The 25,960-nt window shown below is 43.7% G+C and overlaps 2 protein-coding genes across 3 annotated transcripts in view; both read left to right on the plus strand.

Moving 5' to 3' along the window:
- egln1a (egl-9 family hypoxia-inducible factor 1a) overlaps positions 1 to 1,333 on the plus strand; it is a 40,115-nt gene extending 38,782 nt beyond the window's left edge. Inside the window, exons 4-5 of one of the 2 annotated variants that reach the window (XM_030155303.1) lie at positions 33 to 100; positions 483 to 1,333. In XM_030155303.1, the coding sequence (XP_030011163.1) occupies positions 33 to 100; positions 483 to 535 (121 nt within the window). In that variant the 3' untranslated portion in view covers positions 536 to 1,333. Of the gene's footprint in view, positions 1 to 32; positions 101 to 479 lie in introns of both variants that reach the window. The other variant, XM_030155301.1, reaches the window with a different exon arrangement.
- A 3,670-nt stretch (positions 1,334 to 5,003) lies between these two features.
- LOC115433796 (integral membrane protein GPR137B-like) lies at positions 5,004 to 16,297 on the plus strand. Its single transcript, XM_030155300.1, has 7 exons — positions 5,004 to 5,633; positions 8,714 to 8,763; positions 8,846 to 9,068; positions 14,304 to 14,450; positions 15,157 to 15,285; positions 15,376 to 15,497; positions 15,794 to 16,297. The coding sequence occupies exons 1-7, from the start codon at positions 5,256 to 5,258 to the stop codon at positions 15,903 to 15,905; spliced, it is 1,161 nt and encodes a 386-aa protein (XP_030011160.1). The 5' UTR covers positions 5,004 to 5,255; the 3' UTR covers positions 15,906 to 16,297.
- Positions 16,298 to 25,960: the final 9,663 nt, after the last annotated feature.

Raw genomic sequence — 25,960 nt, forward strand, 5'->3', positions numbered from 1 at the left:
CCTGACCCGGTCCTGTCGGTTCTGTTCTTCAGGTATGCCATCACCGTGTGGTATTTCGACGCAGACGAACGAGCCCGAGCTAAAGAAAAGTATCTAACAGGTGAGTTTCACCTGAAAACCATCATGGTTCTGTTTTCCTTCAGTCACATTAATGAAGAATCTCAGATGCTCTTTAGTCCAGATCCACCAGAACCAACTGAACACATTCTGTCAACAGGAAAGAAAGAAAAGAAAGGAGTGAAACAGCTCAGACAAATAAACATATAGTTAATGATGTTAATGTTAATGAGTTTGATATGAATAAATTAAACCATCTTCTAATCCCTGATCCAGACCAGGGACTGAAACTAAAACCAGACTCAGGTTTATGTAAAACTTTCACTGTTTGAACATGAATGGATTTGACCCCATCAGAACCAGAACCTGAACCAGAACCTGGTCTGAAGGTTTGGACCAAACTTGTCTGTTCTGTTTTTCAGCAGCAGGAGAAAAAGGGGTGAAGGTGGAACTGGACAAACCGTCTGAAGCCAGCTAGTAGAGGCCTGGTCCTGGTCCCGGTCCCGGTCCTAGTCTTGGTCCCTGGACCTGACCCCCAGTCCTGGTCCTGGATGCAGGCCCGGCCCCTGTCCCAGCCCCGGCCTTGGCCCGGGTCCTGGTCCTGTTCCTGGAGTCCTGGACCGGTCCTAGGGTCTGGTCCCAGCCGTGGCCTTGGTTCTGCTCCCGGATCCCTGGGGTCCTCAGGCCCCGGGTCCTCGGATCCTGTTTCTGTCAGAGCCTGGGTTAGGGTTCGCCGGTCCCAGCCCCGGCCCTCGGACCCAGTCCTGATTCTGGTCCCAGCCCCGGTCCCGACCCTGGCTCCGGTCCTGTTCCTTGGACCTCAGTCCTCAGGTCCTGGTTTTGGCCCGGTCCTGGTCCCGGTCCTCGTTGTGCCATTAAGTGCTCTGCCTGAAGAAAGTGGCTTAAAGACTGTGTGTGTGCGTGCGCATGTGCGTGCGCGTGTGTGTGTGTGTGTGTGTGTTATTGCTGGAGTGGGCGGAGCCTCCATCAACCACGCGGCAGTGGGCGTGGGTTTCGTCCCAGTAGACCTTGAATGTCTCGTACTGAAAGGGATCGTGTGCGTCTTTACGTTTTCACAGACTCATGGACAGGAAGTGAGTGAGCGGGCCTGTTGCATTCTGGTCTTTGCAGTTAATTCCTTAAAGGTACAGTGTTCTGCATTTGCTTAACGTCTCATGCTTTTCACATGGAATCAGCTGTTATAAGCTACTGTTTGTGCTTGACTTTAATAACCTGAGGAATGACCTGAAATAAAAACAGCCCTTTTCTGACGCCGTGCGTGTGCCTTCATTCACACCTCCGCCTCCATCCTTTCTTTAATCTCACTCACTTATCTACGACGCTCCTCCGCCTCCGTGTGCAGGTGAACACCGCCCCCTGCAGGACGACGGCCGCAGTAACGCCCACAGTCACATGACACCAGAGTCACATGACCAGCAGTAAAACCATGTCAGCAGGATGTGCTGCGTTCAAGGCCGGGGAAACAGAAAAATGAGGAAATATGACACATTAAAACACAACAGAACAGATTTTAACCCCCCCCCCAACAGATATTGGTTTTGGTTCAGTTTGTTTGTTTGTTTACACTTTAGCAGCAAGACTGTTGGTTGAATTCATACCAAATTGTGGTTATAGATTACCAGTGACCCAGAATAGATGTGGTTACAGTTTGGGAAAAGTAGGTCAAAGTTCACTTTTTTTTTAGTGAATTTTTTAAATCCTTTTTTTTCTCCCATTTATGTATAATGGGCAAAATTTCAAATGTCTATAAAAACCTAAATTTTATATCAGTTTACTTCAAACTTGCCACATATAGAAACGGTTACAATTTGTGCGAGGGGCGGGGCTTGTGACTGGAACCACTTGTTATCGTTCAAACCCGCACAGATTCATCATTTTCACTCGTTCAGTTCTTCGTAAATGATTCATGTGATGATAATCTTCATCAGTCAGCGTCCATAATTAACATGATTTTTGTTTGTTAGAAAAAGTTGAACATAATGAATAAAGAAAATAGAAAAAAAAAAAAAAAAAAAACCACACCAACACAATCTTCCAACATATTGGATATATAATATATAATTTCTTTACAGATTTTTGGTCATGACTGAAAGCTGAAGGTGAGATGAAGGTAACGGTTTCATGGTTTAGTTCTATGGGGCCATTATTGTAGCAATATTATTTGCAAATGTGTGTGGAGAGTTGAGTGTCTGTATTTCTGTCTGTGCGCAGTCGGATTTGCAAATGTGTAAATGAATCTGTAAATGCGTGATGAGATTTGTGTGTCCGTTTCTCAAGCTGTCTGTGCGCAGTCGGAGTTGTGTGTTATGAGAAGCCGCTTGACTTGTAACCAGTGATTTGTCTGTATTTCTGGGTCTTGTAGTGAAAATACTTTGACTTTTCAAATCTGATTACACACACAAGTTGTTTTACACATTTGCAGATTGTTGTACAGACACACAAATCTCATCGTGCATTTACAGATTCATTTACACATTTGCAAATCCGACTGCGCACAGACAGAAATACAGACACTCAACTCTCCACACGCATTTGCAAATAATATTGCTACAATAATGGCCCCATATAGTTCTTTTATTATTAAGTATTTGATGAAATGCGTCAAAAGGCTCCGTTCACACTGCAGGTAAATGTGTCCATATGTGACCTGGATCTGATCTGTTAAAGACAGTCTGAACAGCACTAATCTGACCCAGACCACTGTCATATGTGGTCCTAAATCTGACCCAGACCACTGTCATATGTGGTCCTAAATCTGACCCAGACCACTGTCATATGTGGTCCTAAATCTGACCCAGACCACTGTCATATGTGGTCCTAAATCTGACCCAGACCACTGTCATATGTGGTCCTAAATCTGATACAGATCTGATATTTTCCAATGTGACTTCAGTCTGAACGTCCAGGTCGCATTTATCAACCTTTGTCATTGAACCACAACAAACGTCCCAGTTCTTTGTCCTCCATATTTCCTTCTGTAAACACAGTGTGTGTCTGTGGTCTCATATGCTATCAGGACCTCTTTAGTGCATGTGGGTCACTTCAGGACCACTTTAGTGCATGTGGGTCACTTCAGGGTCGCATTCAGTTCAGACTCAAAACTAATAGAAGTTGCATTTAATGTGGAATATGAATGAATGACACAAAAAAATCAGATTTCACCAAAAAATCTGAATCATGCATTAAGACCTGCTGTGTGAACGTAACTTTAATTGGTGATTTAATTCTTTTTATTTTTTCCTGTAAAACGACAAAATTTCAGTTCTTATTCAACATGTTGATGCTTTGTGGTTTTAAAGTCTTATTTTTGGCCAAAACATGAACAATACTAAACATTTCACAAATCTAAACACAATTATTAACTGTTGTAATAACAATAATTAAAAAAAAAAAAGTTAATATGTTGTCGAAATCTGATGCATAATCAAATGAAACAAACATAAAACCAACACATTTGGATGAAAATCTGACAAAATAAGCTCCAAAAATGAAATTATTTTTTAATCTGCAATTTTAATATAATGTTAAACTATTATAATAATTAGTTCCTGTGATAGAGTTAAAATAAAAACTAGAAATAATCTAAAGCTGACATTTTAACACCTTTACATGTTATTTTGATCAGTTATTTCAAACAGAAACGTTAATCATTTTACATCTGATGAGTTTCTGGTTTGAATCCTGTAAATGTATCATGTGTTTAATTCGACCATAAAGAGTCAGAAAATGTTACTGGACAGAACATTAAATTAAAACTGAAAACAGTAAGAAGTAAATGACCTTTGACCTGTTTTAGGTCAAAAACAAACACATTATTTGACCTTTTTGAAAACAGACTCAATTTTAGAAAAATATTCAAGAAAAAGTTGAGACAGTAAAATATTCACCATTCTGTAAAGTTTCCAGGTCCCTGATGATCCAGACCCATGTGGTTCCATCAGGTCTAGATGGTTCTGGTTCTGGATGTGGTCTGAGGGTTGTCCACAGTGGTCCAGACCCATGTGGTTCCATCAGGTCTAGGTGGTTCTGGTTCTGGATGGATGTGCTGTGGGACAGAGGTCCTTCTGGGGTAAACATACGTTGACCCGGTCCCGTCTCCATCTTCGACCTCCTCCATGTTCACACGACCCAGAATAAACACAAACCCGGTCCTCGTCTGGACCAGGATCCATGTAGTGTCTGAATCCAAGTCCAGTTAAAACCACCGTCGTTTATGTTAAAAACTCAGGTTTCACTTGAATATTTGACTCATTTTCTGTTTAGAACTTTAGAAATCATGTCATTTTGAACTTCAACAGTTCAGTCATATGAATTTTCTCCTGTTTTCTGCATAAAAATCATGTGTTAAAGACGTTTATTCAGTTTCTTTGAATAATTAACCTTTCAAATTCTTCACATTAAAAACAACATTGTAATAAATCAGTGCACAACACTGAATGTAACCAAATACCAAATATTACAAGAAAAATAATAACTATAAAAACAGTGGAAAAAAACAGGCAATTACACGTTAGAAAGAACTAAAAATAATAAAGTAGTAGTAAGTAATTGTTATAATACTATAATATGCATTATATATATATATATGTGTGTGTGTGTGTGTGTATAAAACATAAAGGACTTAAAATACAGAATCAAATAAACCACACATAGTTTCGTATGATCAGTGGATTTAAGGAGACATTATTATTATTATTATTATTATTATTATCATTATTATTATTATCATTATTATCATTATTATTATTATTATTATATTTACATTTATTCCATTTTTCTGGTTCATGTTATATTCATGCTATATTTGATGTTTTGTTTTTTTTCTGCTGGTGGATGAAGGTCTGAGCATAGATGGACCAGAGGGTCCGCGGCTTGGACCTCCACCGGACCCCCTTTTGGACCTCCACCGGACCCCCTTTTGGACCTCCACCGGACCCTGGTCCACCACAGGGTTAAAGGTGCCGCGTCATGCGTCAGCTGATGCGTAACGTCACGTGGTTGTGCACGGGGCGGGTCCGGACCGGACGGAGGTTCCTCTGCGGTTCTCCTCGGCTGGTCCCGCTCCAGGTCCCGCTCCTCCTCCTCCTGGTCATGCGTCCCGGTCTCCGTGCCTCCTCGGTTCTCCTCCTCCGCTCCTGAGCGCCTCCTCCTCGGCCCGTGTCCGGACCCGGTGGCCCATGGCGGCTCCTCCGGACCCCCCGGTCCCTCCTCCGGACCCCCCGGTTCCTCCGCCGACCCTGGGCCCGGCCGTGCGTCCGTTCGTGACCCTGGGTCTGACCGGGGTCTACACCGCCTTCTACGCGCTCCTCTTCCTGTTCGTGTACGCGCAGCTGTGGCTCGTGCTCCGGTACCGACACAAGCGCGTGAGTTTCCAGACCGGGTTCCTGTTCCTGTGCCTGGTCTGGGCCGCGCTCCGAACCCTGCTCTTCTCCTTCTACTTCCGGAACTCCAGGACCGTCAACAGCCTGGGTCCGGTTCCGTTCTGGAGCCTGTACTGTCTGCCGGTCTGCCTGCAGTTCTGGACCCTGAGCCTCATGAACCTCTACTGCGCACAGGTGGGTCCGGGACCGGGTCCGGGACCGGGTCTGGGACCAGGTCTGGGACCAGGTCTGGGAAGGCTCCGGGGTGGTCTGTATGAGTCCGGGAGTTCTGGTATGCATGGTCTTGGGGGATCTGATGTAGTCTACAGGGTCCTGGGGGGGGGTTGATGTGGTCTACAGGGTTCTAAGGGGGCCGGTGTGGTCTACATGGTCCTGGGGGTTCTGGTTTGGTCTACATGGTCCTGTTGGTCTGATGTGGTCTTCAGGGACCTGTAGGGTCTGATGTGGTCCATAGGGTCCTGGGGGTTCCAATGTGGTCTACAGGGTCCTGGGGGGTTGTGATGTGGTCTATATGGTCCTGGTGGGTTCTGATGTGGTCTATATGGTCCTGGTGGGTTCTGATGTGGTCTATATGGTCCTGGGAGGTCTGATGTGGTCTATATGGTCCTGCAGGGTTCTAATGGGGTCTACAGGGTCCTGGGGGTCTGATGTGGGCTACAGGGTCCTGGGAGGTCTGATGTGGTCTATATGGTCCTGCAGGGTTCTAATGGGGTCTACAGGGTCCTGGGGGTCTGATGTGGGCTACAGGGTCCTGGGGGGTTATGATGTGGTCTATATGGTCCTGGGGAGTCTGATGTAGTCTATATGGCCCTGGTGGGTTCTGATGGAGTCTACAGAGTCCTGGGGGTCTGATGTGGTCTACAGGGTCCTGGGGGGTTATGATGTGGTCTATATGGTCCTGGGAGGTCTGATGTGGTCTTCAGGGTCCTGGGGGGTTATGATGTGGTCTATATGGTCCTGGGAGGTCTGGTGTGGTCTACAGGGTCCTGGGGGTCTGATTTGGTCAATATGGTCCTGTTGGTCTGATGTGGTCTTCAGGGACCTGTAGGGTCTGATGTGGTCCATAGGGTCCTGGGGGTTCCAATGTGGTCTACAGTGTGGTTGCCGGGGTCGGCGGCTGCCTCCTGGTGCGGATGGCTCCCTGAGACAGCACCTCCTCTTTTACTTGTACATTTTTGTTCTGGTCTACCCGTGCTCAGTCAGTCTTCTTAAGTATGTGTGAGTTTGTGGGTTTGCATGTATATGTGTGTGTGTGTGGGTGTGGGTGTGGGGGGGGGGGGGGGCGGTACTGATTTTTAAACTGATATGTAAAGCACTTTGTGCTACAGTTTTTAATGTATGAAAAGTGCTATATAAATAAAGATTATTATTATTATTATTATTATTATTATTATTATTATTACAGGGTCCTGGGGGGGGGGTCTGATGTGTTCTACAGGGTCCTGGGGGGTTGTGATGTGGTCTATTTGGTCCTGGGGGGTCTGATGAGGTCTATATGGTCCTGGGAGGTCTGATGTGGTCTATATGGTCCTAGGGGGTTCTAATGGGGTCTACAGGGTCCTGGGGGGTTGTGATGTGGTCTGTATGGTCCTGGGGGGTTCTAATGAGGTCTACAGGGTCCTGGGGGTCTGATGTGGTCTACAGGGTCCTGGGGGGTTGTGATGTGGTCTATATGGTCCTGGGAGGTCTGATGTGGTCTATATGGTCCTGGGGGGTCTGATGGGGTCTATATGGTCCTGGTGGGTTCTGATGGGGTCTAGATGGTCCTGGTGGGTTCTGATGTGGTCTATATGGTCCTGGGGGTTCTGATGTGGTCTATATGGTCCTGGGGGGTCTGATGGGGTCTATATGGTCCTGGGGGTTCTGATGTGGTCTATATGGTCCTGGGAGGTCTGATGTGGTCTATATGGTCCTGCAGGGTTCTAATGGGGTCTACAGGGTCCTGGCGGTCTGATGTGGGCTACAGGGTCCTGGGGGGTTATGATGTGGTCTATATGGTCCTGGGGAGTCTGATGTAGTCTATATGGCCCTGGTGGGTTCTGATGGAGTCTACAGAGTCCTGGGGGTCTGATGTGGTCTACAGGGTCCTGGGGGGTTATGATGTGGTCTATATGGTCCTGGGAGGTCTGATGTGGTCTTCAGGGTCCTGGGGGGTTATGATGTGGTCTATATGGTCCTGGGAGGTCTGGTGTGGTCTACAGGGTCCTGGGGGTCTGATTTGGTCAATATGGTCCTGTTGGTCTGATGTGGTCTTCAGGGACCTGTAGGGTCTGATGTGGTCCATAGGGTCCTGGGGGTTCCAATGTGGTCTACAGTGTGGTTGCCGGGGTCGGCGGCTGCCTCCTGGTGCGGATGGCTCCCTGAGACAGCACCTCCTCTTTTACTTGTACATTTTTGTTCTGGTCTACCCGTGCTCAGTCAGTCTTCTTAAGTATGTGTGAGTTTGTGGGTTTGCATGTATATGTGTGTGTGTGTGGGTGTGGGGGGGGGGGGGGCGGTACTGATTTTTAAACTGATATGTAAAGCACTTTGTGCTACAGTTTTTAATGTATGAAAAGTGCTATATAAATAAAGATTATTATTATTATTATTATTATTATTATTATTATTATTATTATTATTATTACAGGGTCCTGGGGGGGGGTCTGATGTGTTCTACAGGGTCCTGGGGGGTTGTGATGTGGTCTATTTGGTCCTGGGGGGTCTGATGAGGTCTATATGGTCCTGGGAGGTCTGATGTGGTCTATATGGTCCTGGTGGGTTCTGATGGGGTCTATATGGCCCTGGTGGGTTCCGATGGGGTCTAGATGGTCCTGGTGGGTTCTGATGTGGTCTATATGGTCCTGGGGGTTCTGATGTGGTCTACAGGGTCCTGGGGGGTTCAGATGACAGTTGGCGGTCCCGTTGGTTCAGATAAATCCTGCTCTGTCTTCACTTTCTGCTGATTCTTTTTTATTTATTCATCTGATATTTTCATGTATAACTGAAGGTTCAACATCAGTTCTTGTTTGTTCCGTTTTTTTTGTGGTCTCGTTAAACATAGACGTGGTTTTCATCCAGTCGACTTTTTCCACTGTCAACTGCGGTGAATCGTGGTCTTTTTACTGTAAATGTTTGAGTCTGGGTCTGGCGTGACGTGAACTGTGAAACGTCCACTTCCTGTTTGAAGGGGAAGTGATGCGTTTGAGAACAGAGAAGTGAGAATCAGCTGGTTTTTCTTTATTTTTAATTAAAAATTATTATTTTTTTAACAGGTTGTGTTCAAGGCCAAGTCCAAGTTCGACCCGGAGCTGCTCAGATACAGGTAAACGCCCACACCTGCACATGTGACGTCATACGTGTCCTGACGGCGTCTGATGGCGTGTTGTGGTCATGTGACCCCCCAGGCTGCCCCTCTACCTGCTCTTCCTCCTCGTCAGTCTGCTCTTCCTCGTCGTCAACCTGGCCTGCGCCGTCGTGGTCAGGACGTCGTCTGCGGAAACGCACGCCGTCGTCCTGGTGAGGGTCACCGTCAACGACTCCCTGTTTGTCCTCTGCGCCGTCTCGCTGTCGGTTTGTCTCTATAAGATCGCCAAGATGTCACTGGCGAACATCTACCTGGAGTCCAAGGTGAGAGACACACCCCTCTGCACACGAACCAGAACAAATATTTAAAAAAAAACAAATAATCAAGAAAAACAAACAAATAATGAACAAAATTATAAATCAAATGAGCAAAAATCATCTTTTGCTCATGTCTGAAAGGAAAAAAATTACCTAAAATAAACCAAATAAATTATGAAATGAATAAAATCTACATAAAACCAACATCTGTTCATGTCCAACAGGAGAAAATGACATGAAATCAATAAAGATGAAGAAAATATGATCAATAAAGTGAATATGAATAAAGTAATGAAAACATGAACCAAAAAAATAATAAATATTAGGCCTGTAACGGTCCACGTACCGAACCGAACCATTTCGGTACACAGCTGTACCCAAACGGTACAGTATGAGAAAAAGAAAAAGGAACCAAAGACGTTCGATGCAGAACTTTAAATCCGTGCAAGTTCCACACAGACATACGGAAGGAGCGCACGTTGACCCGAAATATGAAATAGCAGCTGATATAAGGTTTAAAAAAACAACAAATATGATGTGAACCTGGAAGGAAGAGACTGCAGACCCTCCAGCATCAGTCCAGTCCAGTTTGGATCAGTTCAGGTTCAGGTGAAAGACAACAACCAGGAAAGAGACGGTGATAAGACACATGTTGTTTGGCCCCTAGGAACTACGGTAGTTCTAAAACACTGACACTAGCTCTGTCTGTCTGTCTGTGTGTCTGTGTCTGTCTGTCTGTGTCTGTCTGTGTCTGTCTGTCTGTCTGTCTGTCTGTGTCTGTCTGTCTGTGTCTGTCTGTCTGTCTGTCTGTCTGTGTCTGTCTGTGTCTGTCTGTCTGTGTCTGTCTGTCTGTCTGTGTCTGTCTGTGTCTGTCTGTCTGTCTGTCTGTCTGTCTGTGTCTGTCTGTCTGTCTGTCTGTGTCTGTCTGTCTGTCTGTGTGTGTGTGTCTGTCTGTCTGTGTGTGTCTGTCTGTCTGTCTGTGTCTGTCTGTCTGTCTGTGTCTGTCTGTGTCTGTCTGTCTGTGTCTGTCTGTCTGTCTGTGTGTGTGTGTCTGTCTGTCTGTGTGTGTCTGTCTGTCTGTGTGTGTCTGTCTGTCTGTCTGTCTCTCACACACACTATAACAGAGGCATAGAACCCAAGAGTTAGAAGTGTGTAAAGTTTCACTTTCGTTTCATGCCATTGTTAGTTATGGACCACACCCCCACGTATATAACTGCCCCCACCCACCTCCACCCCCCGGCTCCAACAACCCCCCCCCACACACACACACACACACTATTTTTGACAAATCACACCCTGCACACACACACACTCACAAATACACAGTGTCCTAAACAGTTTGTTCTCTGTCCTAAAATAAATAATCAGGTTAATTTTGTTGTCAGTGTTTCTCTTCAGTTTGTTTCAACAGAATACCAGTTTACCCTCTTGTTAATGCTGCACTTCATGTGGAATTTTATGTTGTTCTTTTTCTGCAGAATGTGAACTGACAGAACTGTGATTAGATTTTTGTTGTTTGTTCAAAACTACCTTTCAGGGAAAAGTTCAATACTAATGTTTGAAATACATTTAGTAATATTAATAATTTATTTCATTTTCTGTCTGATTTATAGCAGCAGAATTATATTATTCCTGTTTTTCTATATTCTATTGTCTCCAGAAATTGGGGGGAAAATGTTCAAAAATTCATAAATGCATTGAAGACATTTTGAGGGGGTTTCTTTCTTCCTGTACTGAACCCAAAAAAAAACGAACCGTGGCTTTCAAAACGGAAAATGCACCAAACCAAAAATTTTGTGTACTGTTATAGGCCTAATTAATGGTATTGAAAATATGAAAAAGAATAATTAAAGAAATTAACAATAAAAAACAGATGTGCTCAATAGAAAAAGACAGAAAATCAACAAAATAATCAATAAAATGAATGAAAATGAAAAGAAAAAAAACAAATGAACTAAGTTGAACAAAATAAATCTAATATTGAACAAACAAATTAGCAAAATGATCAATAAATTGTATAAAAATGATTAAAATAATAAATGAAATGTGTGAGGCTTTCCTCCAGTGGACGCCAAAATAAAAAAAAAGACGGACTGCATCAGGTTCTACTGCTGGACTCATGAGGCGTTCAGGGACTCATGCACATGAGGCGTTCATGGGTCATATGTGTTAATGTAGATTCATGTGGATCCAGATTCAGATCTGGATCCAGATTTGCCTTTAACAAACCCAAGTCCAGGGGCCTCATGTATAAAGACTTGTGTGGATTTCATACTGAAACCTGGCGTGCGCCCAAATCCAGAAAAGTCCGAACGCACAAAAAAATCCAGATGAATAAAACTGAGCGTACGCCCGAATCGAAATCGAATCGAAATGGGGCGACACGGTGGTGCAGTGGTTAGCACTCGTGCCTCACAGCAAGAAGGTCCTGGGTTCGATTCCAACACCAGTCGACGGGGGGTGGGACCTTTCTGTGTGGAGTTTGCATGTTCTCCCCGTGTCTGCGTGGGTTCTCTCCGGGTACTCCGGCTTCCTCCCACCATCCAAAGACATGCACCAATAGGTTAATTGGTTAATCTGAATTGCCCATAGGTGTGAATGTGAGAGTGATTGTTTGTCTCTATATGTCAGCCCTGCGATGAACTGGCGAAATGTCCAGGGTGTACCCTGCCTTCGCCCCTATGTAGCTGGGATAGGCTCCAAGCGACCCCCGTGACCCTAGTGAGGATAAAGCGGGTTCAGAAAATGAATGTACGCCCGAATCCAAGTACACTTCCTTTATTCATCTCAGACAGCGTGGAATTGAGCGCATATGTTGGAGTACCTGACTCCTCCCTCTCCATGCCCACATTTAAATATGCAAATTAGTATAAACAGGGTCTGCAGGTGGGATTGCCCTCTGCAGGATCAGATGATGACGTCAAGGTGGAGGTGAAGCGGAGGCTGAAACAGGCGGAAGAAGAAAAGAGACGAACTCAGACTGTTTGAGCAGAAAGTCGACGATATTGTGGGTGACACTGTTCTCAGGGCTGATGCGGATCACCCCCAAGCTAAATCTGTATTTAGTATTAGTGTAAGTCACACATGAGTTCACACACAGTCTGATCACAGATAAACTGGATAAAGGTTCATGTGTGATCATGTCTGGAAATCACAGACTGTGACTCCTGTTTAATCACTCCAATTATTATTTTCCAACAATGAGACAGAGGATGGTCAGACGCAGGATCATCCTCCTGTCACGGAGGCTTCTGTTGACTCCCCAGCGTTAGCCGGTCCTCCGGTCCACCACCGCCCACTGCTGATGCCCGTCCGACCAGCATGGGTCTGTACTGACCCGGGTCACCAGAGGACATCGTGAGGACAGTCTGTGGAGTCAATGAGCGACTGGACCGACTAATAAATGTTCTCACAAACATGAACACGACAGTAAATGCATTTATCAACCAGTGAACTGTGTGTCCTTGTCTCTTTATATGGTTGTTGCTGAATGTCCTCCCAGGCAGGATTGGCATTGATGGGTCCAGGGTTGGTCTGGTTGGTTCTGGTTCTGGTTCTGGTGGTGGATGTGCTGCTCTGACAGTAGGATGACGTGTCTGTGTGTTCATTGTTCTTCTGTGTATCTCTGATGTGCACATCAATCGGAGGAATGACCTTTTTCACATTATGAACAGTTTCTCAGTGTCTCCTCTAAGTGTCGCCAAAGGTTCCACAGCACTAGGAACGTGCGTACTCCGGCTGTGGAGTTGGTGTGGAGCACCGCACTTTTCCACGGTCATTTCACTCTTTATACATCTGAATGGGAGTGAGGAAAAGGGCGTACGCCAGGTTTTTGTACGTATGCACACTTTATACAGGGTGACCCAAAAAAAAGTGTACACTCAGTTGACTGCTTGTTTAAAAGCCATTGAAGCATATCTACATAGGTTGTCATGCTTCAGTGATTCATTAAGGTCACTCAATGCAGCAGGTCATTTCTCTTCTCTCCAATTCATGTGCTTCTGTTGAAAATGAAGAAAACTTTAGCTGTACCTGAATTGCTGCGTGCCGGTCTGACACCTACTGAGATTGCAGCAAAGCTGGGAATATCCAGGTGTGCAGTCTACAAAATTAAAAAGAAGCTGAAAGATACTGGAACAGCCTCACGAAAACCTGGGTCTGGTCGTCCCTGATCTGTGTGGACCAAAAACTTGATTGACAAGGTCAAACGGCACATCAAGACAAATCCTGTGAGGTCCATGAGAAAGATGGCACGTGAGCTTGATGTGAGCCGCTCATCAATGCAACAGCTCATCAAGAATGATCTGAACATGAAGTCCAGGGCCAGAGTAAAGGTTCCACTGCTTACTGAGGCTCAACAAGAAAGTCGGGTCAGTCGGTCCAAGGTGTTGTTGAAAGATGTCAAGCATGCTGCAGCAGGTCGTGCGATCTTGTTCTCAGATGAAAAGATTTTTACTGTGGATGCCATCCCCAACCGCAGAAATGACCGATGGATTGGAAGTGATCCTTCAGATGTCCCTGATAATGTAAAGTATGCCAACACTACAAAACACCCAGCTTCTGTCATGGTTTTTGGCCTCATCTCATCAGATGGAAAGAAGATGCCTCCAGTGTTCATTCCTTCAGGAGTGCGCATCAACACGGACAAATATCTGGATATTATGAATGATAAAGTCAAGCCATGGATCCTTGCCAACTACCCGGATGGGAATTATGTGTTCCAGCAGGACGGTGCACCAGCACACACCTCCAAAAGGACTCAGGCATTCTGGTCCAAGGATATGTGGCCACCCCAGAGTCCAGATCTCAATCCCCTGGATTATAGCATATGGGCAACTGTGGAGGACGGTGCCTGTAAGAAGCCACACCCTTCTGTGGCAGCCTTGGAGAGGTCCATTGTTAGATCTTGGGAAAAGATGACAGCATCCTACATAAATAAGACCTGTCAAGCATTCCGCAGGCACCTGGAGGCTGTTGTGACACTTAAGGGAGGACACAATGAAAAGTAGAATCTACTGTACATGCTCTTTACAATAATGTATCATTTGTGGTCAAATTCTAATTCTAAGATGAATAAACATGGCATTGAAGTTGTATTATGGCAGTGTTAACTTTTTTTTGGGTCACCCTGTACATGAGGCCCCAGGTCCCTAAAGGGGATGCAGGTGGCGATAAACCTATGCCCCGCCTCCTCTCTCACACCTGTTGCCTCCACCCCTGACTCCGCCTCCTCCTGTCCAGGGGACGTCGGTGTGTCAGGTGACCGCCATCGGCGCCGTCGTCGTCCTCCTGTACACGTCCAGAGCCTGTTACAACCTGGTGGTTCTGGGTCTGTCCAACAAGAGGATCAGCTCCTTCGACTACGACTGGTACAACGTCTCAGACCAGGTATGTAGACCAGGTATGTAGACCAGGACCAGTACGTAGACCAGGACCAGGTAGACCTCGGACAACAACCAAGCAGACCTCAGACCAGGACCAGGTAGACCTCAGATCAGGACCATATAGACCTCAGACCAGGACCAAGTACATAGACCAAGACCAGATACATAGACCAGGACCAGGTGGACCTCAGACCTGATGGTTCTGGGTCTGTCCAACAAGAGGATCAACTCCTTCGACTACGACATGTCAGACCAGGTATGTAAGACCAGAACTAGAACCAGGACCATGTACATAGACCAGGACCAGGTAGACCACAGACCAGGACCCGGTAGACCTCAGACCAGGACTAGGTAAACCTCAGACCAGGTCCAACACTGGCCACAGTCCATCAGGTCTTTATAATAACATCATCTTTGATCCTGCTTTGTTCAGTTCTTTATGTTTATTCTTGTCTTTGGTCCTTGTGGTCCTGGTCCAGGTCTTTGTCATAATGTTGTCCAGGTCGTCCTGGTCTAGATCTTTGTCATAAGGTGGTCCTGGTGGTCCTTGTAGTCCTGGTCCTGGTCACAATGTGGTTCTTGTAGAGGTCATAATGTGTTCCTGCTGGTCCCGGTACAGATCTTTGTTGTAACATGGTCCTGGTGGGCCTGGTCTAGGTCCTAACGTAGCCCTGGTCCAGGTCCTAACGTGGTCTTTGTCATTTCTGAAGGCGGACCTCCAGTCAACCCTGGGCGATGCCGGGTACGTGGTCTTCGGGGTGGTCCTGTTCGTGTGGGAGCTTCTCCCCACCTCCCTGGTCGTGTTCTTCTTCAGAGTCCGAAAACCGAACCTGGACCGGGTGAGTCCACGATGACAGCAGATCCTCTGGTTCCTTAAAGGACCAGAACCAGAACCACTGAACCTGTTGTGTTGGTTTGTGGGTCTGCAGAGTGGAACCGGACTTCCTGGACACGTTTTCTCGTCTCGTGCTTATTTCTTCGACAACCCGCGACGTTACGACAGCGATGACGACCTGGCGTGGAGCGTCATGCCTCCAAACATACAGGCCAGGTAAGACCACCACGGGGACCGCCATGGGACACGGGTTATTGGTCCTGATAATCCTGATGATCTTCATGGTTCTGATGGTCCTCATGGCTCTGATGGTTCTGAACCCTCTGTGTGTTGTGATTCTCTGTTTTACGGATGTCTGTGAATGCCTCCTGTCTCATCCTGGACCTTCAGACCTTCATCGGTTCCTGATTCAGACTTTGTTGGTCTTTTCTGGTCCAGGTTGATCTTCTCCAGGTTTTTCTTCATCGTGTGGATCATAATCTAATGTTTGTTTATTTGTGGTCTTTCTTCAGTTTGGCGTCCGACAGCTACGAGTGGGGAAACCAGAACGGCATCAGCGCCTACATCGGAGGAGAAGACCCCTTCCACCTTCCTCTGCCTCCAGAGGAGCTCAGCCATTACTGAGGCCTGGACCCTCTGGTGGTCCATGGCAGTTCTGCTGACCCTGATGATCCTAATGGTCCTGATGGTCCCAATGGCCCTGATAATCCATATGGTCCACATGGTCCTGGTGGTCCACGTGGTTCCACCCAGACTCATCCATTCCCTTTTCTGCGTCGGTTTTGATGAACTCCTCTAAGGGTCCAGTCTCTAATGGGACCTGAATGTGGACTGACCATGTGAAGGGTCTGATGGACTCTGGAATGTTCTCCACATGTTCTTCTGTATTAGTTCATATTGAAAACTGTTTAATATATAAACTGATCTTTGTCCTGTATTTTATTACTATTTTATTACCATGGATGTGTTTATAGACCAGATGAGCCTTAATTCATATTAAAAAGTCAAAACCCTGATGATCAGAGTTTCATTTCACATCTTGTCTCCATCGTGGAACATCTGTCTCCACCTCCTTTTTTTCATTGGACACCTTTGGTTTAAATTATAGTGTTATTTAATTTAAATAATGTCAGAACCTTTATTTTCATCCACAGTTGGATTAGTTTTCATCCAGACCTTGTGTTGATGATTTAAAGTCTCCATTACATCCAGAGTCCAGGTCTGGACTCCGTGTGTCCTTCAGTATCTTCAGGTGACCTCATCGAACCTGGACCTGACCAACTGGACCGACCCAAACCTGTGTGGTCCATCACCTACAGGTCACAGCTTTGAGTCACACTTAGAAGAAAAAACACCAACAAACAAAGGTAAGACAACAAAAGTAAACACAGCATCAGGACCATGAGGACACACACAAAAAAAAAAAAAGATTATGGACATCGTATATTCATATTTATTTATATTAGACTATGTTTGATTATATTGGCATATATTTGTTTATGTTAGTGTATATTTGGTTATATTAGTGTATATTTCTGTATAATGGTTTATATTAAAGTATTTGTTTACATTAGTGTATATTTGGTTATATTAGTGTATTTGTTTACTTTAATGTATATTTTTGTTTATATTATTGTATTAGTTTACATTAGTGTATATTTATTTGTATTTGCATATATTTGTATATTTTAGAGTATATTTGTTTATATTAGTGTATGTTTATATTTGTATATATTTTTTATTAGTATTTGTTTGCATTTGTGAATCTCTTCTTCCTTCTTCTACCTTTTATTTGACTGTTTTATTTTATTTCTTATCTTTAAAGTAAAAATTCTGATTTGAATCTAAAAACAATCCTTCAACATCAGCAGATCTGTGGGAAGAACTGAATCAAAACTACATCTAAACTAAAAATAATATCAACAATTATTATTCTTTTTTATATTATTATTATTATTATTATTGTTATTATTTATTTATTTTTTTTGTGTATCTATTATCTGTTTCTGATCCTTCCTAATGAATTTACAGCCACTTTTTTTGTTTTGAACTTAAACATCAGACTTGAATCAGGATAAAAGTTTTCAACATCATATATAAAATTAAACCTTGGAAACAGATTCTCAGAATTTACTCCAAACTACATGTAGAATAAAAATATATATGTTGAAGAACTTTGAGATCAGCATTAAATTCTGTTTGTTAAATGAAATATTTTCACAAATTAATGAAATTATAACAAAAGTTTTTTCTGCAAATGTTCATCTTTGTTTTTTTCATTCACAGATTTGAACAAATGTTTCCTTTGTCTCACATGGATCAGGTTTTAATGTAGAGTTTATGTCAGTGTTAAATGAGTCTGTTTGGGTCTTGGTCCTGGTCTTGGTCCGGGTCCTGGGGTGAAATCAGGGTCTTGGTATCCACTGGTTTGTTCAGTCACAGATCTGCACTTCCCAGTTCGTCCATGAGGGGGCGGTGTCCATCTGTGTTTGACATTAAACATAAAACAACTGAAGGCACCAAACATGTCTGACATTTACATGTCTGTTCATTCGAGTTCATTTGATTGAATTAAATGGCTCTTGTTATTCTTTTTTCACATACTTTTGTTAATTTGTGCTTTTTGTCAGTTTTACATCTTCATTTCTATATATCATAGTTATTCTTTTATCTATTTGTTTACTTCTTTGTGTTTTGGGCATTGTCTGTTTTGTCTTCTTGTACAGTGTCCTTGGGTGTCTTGAAAGGCGCTTATAAATGAAATTTATTATTATTATTATTATTATTTTGTTTATATTTTGCTCATTTTGACAGGACATTAAATTGAAATAGACAAAACCAGAACAGTTTTCATATATATATACAGGGTGGGGAAGCAAAATTTACAATATTTTGAGGCAGGGATTGAAAGACAGTGTATGACCAATTAGTTTATCGAAAGTCATGAGAATTTATTTGCCACAAGAAAATGTACATAATAGAAAATGTTTTTATTCTATGTGTCCTCCTTCTTTCTCAATAACTGCCTTCACACGCTTCCTGAAACTTGCGCAAGTGTTCCTCAAATATTGGGGTGACAACTTCTCCCATTCTTCTTTAATAGTATCTTCCAGACTTTCTGGTAATAGTTTTGCTCATAGTCATTCTCTTCTTTCCATTATAAACAGTCTTTATGGACACTCCAACTATTTTTGAAATCTCCTTTGGTGTGACGAGTGCATTCAGCAAATCACACACTCTTTGACGTTTGCTTTCCTGATTACTCATATGGGCAAAAGTTTCTGAAAAGGTATGGATAATAGTGTTAGGTATGATTATGACATCAGTATATGTTTGGTTTCAAAACAATTCACGTAGTGCCTGCTGAGAAAAAACAACTAAATGTTCATTGTAAATTTTGCTTCCCCATATATATTATTTATATATGGGGAATATATATATATATATATGTGTGAAATACACCAGAGTTAATATGGTAGACCAGAGCTGTGACCCCGGTCAGTCAAATCCTCCTCTGATGAACTCAGTGATCTTCAGCCTGAGGCTGAAGTCATAAACTCATGAAGTTCTCTCAGTGGAACCATCTTCTGTTCTTCTGTTTGGATCAGTGTGGAATCTGAATAAATGATAGAATGTGGAAACGTTTACATGAGAAACAGGATAAATGTGACATTCTGAGTAAAAACAGAGGATTATTTATAGTTGGACTTGATTCTCTGAGGTTTTAACTCTTTATTTTAACTCTTTATGTTTATTTATCTGAACATTGATCTGGACGTTGAATATTTCAGTTTTTTTTTAGTTTGACTCGACTAATGAATCCGTTTTGTGTGTGTGTGTGTGTGTGTGTGTGTAGGCTGAACTTGACTCCTGTTTTCATCCTGTTTGGTCTTCTACATCTTTTACGTCACCTTCATTGTTTCATCATTGACGTTGTTTTTCTTCTTTTCTTCTTGTTGTGTCTTTTTGGTTGTTTGTTTGTGCGGTGTTCAACTGGTGGTTGGTGACCCTGGGGTGGGTCACAGACTGGGTCCTACGAGGTCGTGAACTCGTTTCCTTAAATACAACCTGACGGTGGACTTTTCTTTGTCAGTCGAACAGTCGCTCTTTGACGCTGTAGTAAAACAGCTCAGAGATGAGATGTTCCAGTATATTAGTTTAAAGTATAGGTGGTCAAACATACGGCCTGTGGACCAAAACCAGCCCAAAGCTTCCAGTCTGTCCCACAGGATGAATTTATGCAAAAAAAAAAAGACACTGAAGGTCTTAATAGTCCAGTCTGTCAAACTGGTTTTAGTTCCAAACTCCTACAATATTGTGTCTGTTACTAAATATTTAATACCTTTGCAGATCCAACATGATCAAAATGTATAAATGATAAGTTGAGGCGTTACATTGAACCTATTTTTCAGGTTTTTCACATTTTTGTGAATAAGGACTGTTCACTGCAAAAATCTAAATGTTACCAAGTGTATTTTTCTCATTTCTAATCCAAATATCTCATCACACTTAAAATCAGACAGAATCACCTACAGAGGAACTTTTCAGTCAGATATAAGAACTGATTTACAGACAATAGATCTGGAAAATCTGAGTTCAACAAATTTGACCAAGATAATTTTCACTTGTTTCATTGGCAGATTTTTTTTGTCTTAATTCAAGCTATTGTTTTCATCTAATTTTGTTGCATCATTTCTGTCATTTTCATCTTGGATTTTTTTTTTTTTTTTAACGTTGTTTTCTTCTTGTATCCCTTTTGTTTCATCTTGTTTTCGTTGTTTTTCATCTTGTGTTCTTAAAGTCATCTTCTTCTTCTTCCATCTTCATACTCAGAGCCGGTTCAGACCTCTGTGGGCCCTCGGCAAAATTCTGCGAAGGGGCCCTCCTCCCCCCACTTCAAAACACGACCTTTTTCTTTAAGCCCCTCCAGGCCGTAGGTTATGGAGGATACATGAAGCGTTCCAGTAAACAAAACCCAGTCTGTAGTCAGTATTTCTTCATCACTTCTCTGTTGGTATAAACTCAGCTCCACTATCATTAAAACTGGACAAAGGGAGGACAGTCATGGAGGCGTTGACCTCACAGCTGTTCTCAGCTCATTCTGCTGTAGTTTTTTTCTTCTTCTGTCGTACTCGGAGGGAAAACTCTGCTTCATCTGGGATTAAAGGAAGAAAATGGACGTCCTCCTGTTATAGTCCAGGGAAAACCCACATTTTAGGTGTTTTGTTTTTCTTCTAAGTCAGTGTTTCTCAACGGGCGTAGTACTGCCCCCCAGGGGGTGTTGGGATACCGTCGGGGGGCATTTGGAATGAGAAAGCTGAGAAGGGGGGTGCAGAGACCAAAATGGGGGGTGTTAGTCTGTACAAGTATCAATATCAAGCAGCATATTAGGTCAATGGTGAATTTCCAATGTCCTCCCCGCTCCTCCGCAAGGTACGCTGCAGAACCTCGCCCAGCCCCCCCCCCAACCTATGTAATGTATATAAGCTCTGTCAGACCCACTGTCCACCAAGGTTCTAATAGTTTTGGATTTTTCATTATAGTTTAGTTTTATTTAGTTTTGATGTTTTTTCCTCTAATTCAGTTAGTTTTAATTTATTTTTAGAGCAGGTTTGCTAGTTTTTATTAGTTTTCGTTTTCTTCTAAATGCTTAGTTTTATTTTAGTTTTATTTTTTTCATATCTTCACCATTGTATTCAAATAAATCCCAGACAGGACTCTGCTGCTTTCTCCCAGCTTTAGTCTCCATGTTTCCAGGTAGAGTGGGGACCAGAAGACGACTGGAAACCACAAGTGACAGACCGTCAAGTGTCATATGGTGCTGCTAGATAAAATTGCTTGAGCGAAATAAATCTGTTTTGCATCAATCTGACATTGACAAAACGAAAACGAAGGGAATTTTATCCATAATTTTTATACGTTTTAGTTAGTTTTGTAAACACACAATACAGTTTCAGTTTGTTATTGTTTTTTCTTTCAATTATAGTTTTTATTTATTTCAGTTAACGAAAATGTTTTTTCAATTCTAGTTTTCGTCATTTTGTTAGTTTTTGTTAATGATAATAAACTTGGCTCAAACATTGAGAAACCCTGTTCTATGTGGTGGTTCACTATGTGGCTGTTGCCCCTCCCACTCAGTCACCACTAAAATGAAACCATTTCATTACATTAATTCGTTTGTAGTTTGAACCTCTGAGTTGTTACAGAACTTCACTGGATCTGATTAAATTAATTTTTAAAGTCAGATCACATATGTCAGGGATCCCAAACTCATTTTCTTTCAGGTTCCACATTCAGCCCGATTTGATCTGCAGTGGACCGAACCAGTCAAATAATAACAGAATAACCGATAAATAATGACAACTGCAAATTTTTGTCTTTCTTTAGTGAAAAAACCCCCCATTAAATTCTGAAAATACTTACTTTTATAAACTATCCAAACAAAAAAGATGTGAATAACCTGAAAAAACTGAAATTTCTTAAGAAAAGTAAGTACAGTTTTAACAATATTCTGCCTCAACTGATCATTTGTCCATGTGCATTCTGGATCAGATCTACAAAGACACTAAACACTGAGGAACAAGCAGAAAAGAGTTCAAACTGGACTGAATTTTCTTTAGACATTTCAGGTTGTTCATATTTACTCAGATTATTCACATTTTGTTTCAGGATAGTTTGTAAATGTAAATATTTTCATCATTTAATGTTATTTTTTGCACTAAAACAAAGACAAAAATTTGAAGTTGTCATTATTTATAGGCATAATGTCATGTTTTTTTCACATCAAACTGAGAAGAAAATCTGCAGTCATTCTTTGTTGCCGGTTCTTCTGCTGTTATTTGATTGTAGATCAGGAGTCACCAATCCTGGTCCTCGAGGGCCGGTATCCTACTTGTTTTAAGCCATAAGCCTATCATCAAGCTCTGCAGAAGCCTGATAACGACTGCCAGGTGTGCGGGAAGAGGGAATATCTAAAACATGCAGGATACCAGCCCTCGAGGACCAGGATTGGTGACCCCAGCTGTAGATCATATTGGTCTGTATGAGGAACCTGAACTAAAGTGAGTTCCACAGCTTTGACTGGAATTTTTACACTTTGGAAATTCATCCCACGGGCCGGATTGGAACCTTTGGCAGGACACATTTAGCCCCGGGACGCATGTTTGAAACCCCTGACATGTGGTTAAATTCATGGGTTACGTAGGTGCATTGTGCTAAAAGCAGTGGCAGATCATCCAATAATATGATCACCATGGTAATCAGGGCGCAATTTGCTGGGGGGATGGAGGGGGATCAACCCCCCCCCCCCCCCTGTTTTTCCATCCCTACTTCTGCTCAGTGAATTTCATCCTTGGGGGGGTCAACCAACCTGCTGTAAATGCCATCAGGTTGTGTCAGTTTTCTTCCTCCTATACCCTCCATCACTGTCACTAACGTTCACCTGAACCCAACTGTCGCAGTCTCAGAATTCACAAACGTCCCCATGCACTGGGGTGCCATAAAAGGGGTGGGGGGGTGTTAACGTGACAAATTCATGGGGCCCAGCATTTGTGAGTCCAGTGGATACAGGTTAGAAGGTGTGGAAACTTTGTGTCAGATCCACTGTAGGAAGATGGACACTGAAATATGTAAAGTTTGACTCTGTTTCACACCAGCGTTACTTACATTAGATATAGACAGCACCCCTATGTGTATAATTGCTGCCCCCCCAAAAAAAACAACAACAAAAAAAAACATCCCCTCCTCTGGTTTTTTGACAAATCACACCCTGGTGGTTAGGGATGGGAATCGAGAACCAGTTCTTTTTGAGAACCGATTCCCAGTAGCTCAATTCCTTGGAATTGTTTGCCTGCCTGCTTAACGATTCCGCCTTCGTTGTGCATTCGTGATGACGTCAGATGTATGCTGCATTGTTTTGGTCAGAACGTAGCTGACATGGCACTGAGGCAGAAATGGTCTAAACAGACCACACCAGGTCTAACCAGACCACACCAGGTCCAAACAGACCACACCAGGTCCAAACAGACCACACCAGGTCTAAACAGACCACACCAGGTCCAAACAGACCACACCAGGTCCAAACAGACCACACCAGGTCTAACCAGACCACACCAGGTCCAAACAGACCACACCAGGTCTAAACAGACCACACCAGGTCCAAACAGACCACACCAGGTCTAAACAGACCACACCAGGTCCAAACAGACCACACCAAGTCTAAACAGACCACACCAGGTCTAAACAGACCACACCAGGTCCAAACAGACCACACCAGGTCCAAACAGACCACACCAGGTCCAAACAGACCACACCAGGTCTAAACAGACCACACCAGGTCCAAACAGACCACACCAGGTCTAACCAGACCACACCAGGTCCAAACAGACCACACCAGGTCCAAACAGACCACACCAGGTCTAAACAGACCACACCAGGTCTAACCAGACCACACCAGGTCCAAACAGACCACACCAGGTCTAAACAGACCACACCAGGTCCAAACAGACCACACCAGGTCTAAACAGACCACACCAGGTCTAAACAGACCACACCAGGTCCACTGGAACACTGTCAAAGTTTCCTTTTCTTGTAAAGGGTGGAATCCCTCCAATTTGTTCAAACATTTGTCCACATGTGAATCATTTACAGGAGTGTCATGTATTTGCTTCACTACTTAGCAGCACTTGTGAATGTAGCGGCAGAGTGAACGCCAGACTCAGTTCCGGTTCCGGTGCGGGCAACAACGTTGTACCCCCTCAAGTACAAGTTTCCGACATTAGGCGAAAGAAAATGAGGTGCACAACAACAGGAGACGAGCAGAGTCGAACCGGTTTCACGTAGTGGAAATGCAGCAATAGAGGAATTAGTAAAGAGTCTGTAGTTTCACTTTCACCCCCCCCACACACACACACATGCGAACCAGGCCCAGCGTCATCTGTTACTATTATTTATACATATTGTATGTGTTATATTTTCTGTGGAGAGATGGAAATATAAAAGACAGTTAATGGAAACACACCTGTTTGTACTCTTTTATTCCCTCACCCCCTGAGAATCAATAAGAGAATCGATAAGGAATCGGATCGATAAGCAAAATCGATAATGGAATCGGAATCGTTAAATTCTTATCGATTCCCATCCCTACTGATGGTATCCAAACCCAGTCCATGGTCCAAAGGTAGTCTAGTATGGAGCCAGTTTAGTTTGTAATTAGAGCTGAATATGTTTAACTAGATGACTGGACATGCTCAGAGGTGAGGGAGGGGCCACAGTACTTTGTGGGGCCCTTCACACTGTGTGCATTAGTAGAACTGGTTCTGTTCAGACGGACCCTTTTTCCAGTTCTATTAACTGTTTCATGTGTTTGTGTTTGTCCACATCCATCGCTGACCAGTTCCAGATCTGAGTCCAGTGTCAGACCAGTGGTTGGGTTCTGACCCTGGACTGTTTGTTGGTTGGGTTCTGCAGACCCCTCCCCTCATTACTCCATGTGGACTGTTTGTTGGTCGGGTTCTGCAGACCCCTCCCCTCATTACTCCATGTGGACTGTTTGTTGGTCGGGTTCTGCAGACCCCTCCCCTCATTACTCCATGTGGACTGTTTGTTGGTCGGGTTCTGCAGACCCCTCCCCTCATTACTCCATGTGGACTGGGATGGTGCAGCATACCTCTCTGATTAGTCCACGCTCCGCTGCCCGGTCATACTGTCCTCTGTAGCCGCTAACTGGTCCATGCTCTGATGGTTCTGCTCTGCTGGTCCGCTGGCCCCGGTCCAGACCTCCTCATACAGATCTGGTGTTGTCCCCGATCTGGACCTCACACTGCGGCCCCCGGGTCAGCTGACCTCGCTGTCCAATCACAGAGGACCCGCTCTACTGTGGGGACAACACTGGGACCATGTGTCCAAAGACGTCAAGTAAATCAGACGATCGAAGGTGAACCTGACCTCTGAGCCTCACAGAGTCCAGTCCAGGACCTCCTGACCCGGATCCAGGCCGGACCAGTACAGTCAGCCACAGTTTACAGGTGAAGCATGAAGAAGAGCAGCAAAGGAACCCATAGCAGTAAAAAACAAAACAAAAGAGAAAACAAAAACAAACCCTCAGCAACAAAAAATACAGCAGGGAAAAAAAAGAAACTCCAGCAGGAAAAAACTTCAAACCCCAGTGGCAAAAAAAAAGAAATAAAATTAAATTAAACAAAATAAAATACAGGGTGACACGGTGGTGCAGTGACACGGTGGTGCAGTGGATAGCACTGGTGCCTCACAGACAGAAGGTCCTGGGTTCGATTCCAACACCAGTCGACGGGGGTGGGACCTTTCTGTGTGGAGTTTGCATGTTCTCCCCATGTCTGCATGGGTTCTCCGAGTACTCCAGCTTCCTCCCACCATCCAAAGACATGCACTGATAGGTTAATTGGTTAATCTAAATTGCCCATAGGTGTGAATGTGAGAGTGATTGTCTCTATGTGCTCAGCCCTGTGACGAACTAGAGACATGTCCAGGGTGTACTCCGCCTTCGCCTGTAAGCAGCTGGGATAGGCTCCAAGTGACGCCCGTGACCCTAGTGAGGATAAAGCGGCTTCAGATAATGAATGAATGAAAATAAAACAAAATTCAGCAGCAAAAAACATTGGCAGCAAAAAAAACTTCTGCAGCAAAAAAAAACAAGAAACTTC

Source organism: Sphaeramia orbicularis, chromosome 15 (genome assembly GCF_902148855.1).
Source record: "Sphaeramia orbicularis chromosome 15, fSphaOr1.1, whole genome shotgun sequence".
Lineage (NCBI taxonomy): Eukaryota > Metazoa > Chordata > Actinopteri > Kurtiformes > Apogonidae > Sphaeramia > Sphaeramia orbicularis.